General features: G+C 36.8%; 1 protein-coding gene across 1 annotated transcript in view; it reads right to left on the bottom strand.

Moving 5' to 3' along the window:
• Positions 1 to 3,186, bottom strand: part of irag2 (inositol 1,4,5-triphosphate receptor associated 2) — a 37,420-nt gene that overhangs the window by 908 nt on the left and 33,326 nt on the right. The window contains exons 33-37 of the mRNA XM_088924186.1: positions 3,027 to 3,067; positions 2,836 to 2,904; positions 1,513 to 1,574; positions 1,057 to 1,158; positions 485 to 604 (exon numbers count right to left, since the gene is read on the bottom strand). Of these exons, the coding sequence (XP_088780312.1) occupies positions 485 to 604; positions 1,057 to 1,158; positions 1,513 to 1,574; positions 2,836 to 2,904; positions 3,027 to 3,067 (394 nt within the window). The remainder of the gene's footprint in view (positions 1 to 484; positions 605 to 1,056; positions 1,159 to 1,512; positions 1,575 to 2,835; positions 2,905 to 3,026; positions 3,068 to 3,186) is intronic.

Here is a 3,186-nt window from a genome sequence, read left to right as displayed (position 1 = left end):
CTGCAAAAAAAAATAAGAATGAAGAGAAGTTTTTAGTGCCAGCCCAGTCATTGTGTAATAGCACCACATTGCAGCAAGCCCAAGGCACTGTTTGTCAAGCATGGAATTATTAGGTTTTCCACAGACGTAGCAATCGGTACGTTAGACAAAAGTGTTAAATACATATGACCAAAAAATTGAACAACAAAAAAGAAAAACAGTAAAGGAATGGAAGGAGGATATTTAAATGTTCTGGTACTGGTTTAGAGTATGCAGAACACACGCACAGATATTGACTTTAATTCACCACACCAAGCTTACATTTCAGCCACACATGTAGGGCAGCAATAGCATCCCAATTTGGTTTAGGTTCCCCAAGCAGAAAGCGTCCAATAACCCAGAATAGCAAAGCTAGCAGGAACAAGTTTGAGTACATGTTAACCCTACACCACAAAGCTGACCACATTTAGCAGAGCTGCAGCATGTGAAAAAACATTTAACTAACGTTGTGGAAGTCATTAAGACTGATGAAATTTTATTGCCCATTTCTGTTAAGCTTGACTTCCTTTCCACAATTTCCTCTCTCTTTTCCTCTGCAGGAGGGGATTCTGATTCTTGTTCATATCTGCAAACACATCAGTATTCAACAAACAGCAGTGGTTATGCAAGAACACATCTCTGCTATAAATTGTCCTGTTATGGCACAGACCCACATAGGCACAACTGCACAAACATCTTCAAAATGAAAACTGAACAAAGTCCTTTGAACAGCAATTGATTTCTAAACTGTCTGAATATATTGTTAAAAGTACTTCTCTGTTGAGAAACGAAAGATGGCATGATCTTGCACCATACATGGACTGTAAAATATACATCATAGTTACCTGAACTGAGTAAATAATTTCTCAACTTTGCACTGATGTTTTAGTCCATCTGCTGTTGCAAGTACAATACCAATAGAGTCTACATAATGACATCTACCACTTGAACTTCTCCGTGCGTGTTGGGGACTACTGACTAGTCCAAAGTAGCCACAGAAAAGGGCAGGATAAGGAACAGTAGGAGAGTAATGCTTACCCTTTCATTAGAGAGGGCTCATCAGATTCCGCCCAAGGACATGAGCTCACGAACCGCTGTAATGTAGGACGGGCACTGTTTTGCTTCATTCCCATTACCCTCCTGTAACAGTTTGATAATCAATCACACCGGTAACTGCACGGCTTAATCAAATCATAAATGGTACTAGAAAGATTATATATTTTTTTAAATTTGCATCTGTATTAACATGGGAGTATCAATTTAGATGGATGCTACAATAAATTCCCCAGTAGTTTGGGAATGCAATACTGCAGACTGAGGGATGAATGGTAATTCTAGAAACAGAAGCATTCTGCACCTAAACACGTCATGTGCACCTAAATAATGTGGGCAACATCTTGAAAGAATATTGTAGGAAAGAGAAATCCAAGACAGAAACATTACTAGTGCAACAACAGGAAACTACTGATAAAAAGTGGCCATGCCAATACTCGCCAATTCCCACTTCTTCTACACAGCTTGTCGGCTTCGGTCTCCGAGATCTCATGAAGCTTCGGCTGCAAAGACATTAAATTTCATTAAATACATACTGATACTCGGGAAAAAGGAGGGTAAGACCATCGAATTTTACACAGATATAAAAAAATCACAGGAGCCAAACAAAAATCTGGATCAAAGAATCATGTTTTAAATTTTGAAAAGAGATTCACTGTCAAAATGAAAACCTTACAAAATTAAAGGAGAATTTCAATGCTATTTTCATATTTTGGGAACAGACAATCAGCATTTCAAACCACAATAAAAGTAAAATGTAAATTGGAGGTTTTACAAGCTGCTGTGTACGTCACAAAATAAATGAAATTTCCATGTTATGCATAGCACCATGTTCTGTGATTCAGAACAAGGCAAAAAAAAACTTCCAGTGATGTGTTGTGGTCTTATTACATTGCAAACAAGAAGGCTTGCGAATACATCTCTTTTAATCCAAAAGAAATATTGCTTTGGATTTCGAGACAGTTTTGCAGACAAATACTACTTGTTAACTGTGCATGCAGATCATGTTAGTACATTTCTGCAGTTGAATGTCTGCTGCACAACCTGTACAACACATTACATTAGTCATTACGGAAACTATTGGGAACTCAAATGAGAGTTTGTGACAACAGTACTTTCACAAAGTTCACTATTTTGTGCTCAATTCGCAATTTTTATTTTTTTTCTACAACATCAATGAATTTATCTTGTTATCCAGATTTAATATCCAATCTCGTAAATTGGGACTGCAGTTCCCCTTTAATATCAGGTGTGACCTCCTGTCAAATTAGTGTTACTCATCTTTACAGCTCATGTAACTAATGACGACAACAGCAGAATGTATTAGGCTGAACATGAAGTATATGTTGTTCGAATATGATGAAATGTAGGCTTTGGAATGACCTTAAATGCAACTTATATGCTAATTATCAATATGTTCTAATTTTATGGTTACAAATGCAAATAGCTTTATTGAAAAGCATAGCAGTTTTGGACTTTGCTGTCCCAATTCATTTGGCGGGTACTACATCTGCCCACTATTTAAAATATAAATAACCGTGTCCAGTGAGCTACTGATGTCAAACTGCTGCGCTTCATCAGTATAGCTTGGCAATAATAATTTGTGTATATGAACATAATTAAACTTACAAATTTACAGAGCAAAACCAACAAGTATCTTAAGCGACTGTTGCATGAGTATTGACAACTCCATTCTCTACCTCACCGTTTCACAAATTATGCTGATTCTCTCTCTCATTTGTTGCCTTCGGAAACGTATCTTACCATTTCAAAATGGGAAGCATTTCCAATATTTCTGGATATGGCAGGAACACTCACTCGTCTCGAGGAAGGCTAAGTAAAAGCAACATGAAATGGAGAAAAAGCAGATTTAAATGCTTGAACACATTAACAGTTTTTGCAAGAGTTTTGCAACAAATAATTGTCAACACTACTGTATGTGAAATGAACCTGACCTTGCTGTACTGAGATCCTGAAGTCTTTTTCCGGAGGTCATCTGAGAAAACCATTTTGGGACAGAAGAAAGAAGAAAATACTTTTTTAAAAATTTTGAACCATATAAAGTCTGGTCTTCTTTTACTTAAAATATACAGATTTACTCCACAGAAACCCACA

The sequence above is a fragment of the Atractosteus spatula genome, chromosome 8 (assembly GCF_055471065.1).
Source record: "Atractosteus spatula isolate fAtrSpa1 chromosome 8, fAtrSpa1.hap1, whole genome shotgun sequence".
NCBI classification, from domain to species: domain Eukaryota; kingdom Metazoa; phylum Chordata; class Actinopteri; order Semionotiformes; family Lepisosteidae; genus Atractosteus; species Atractosteus spatula.
The sequence above is the reverse complement of the archived record's forward strand: the minus strand, read 5'-3'. Positions and strand labels throughout refer to the sequence as shown.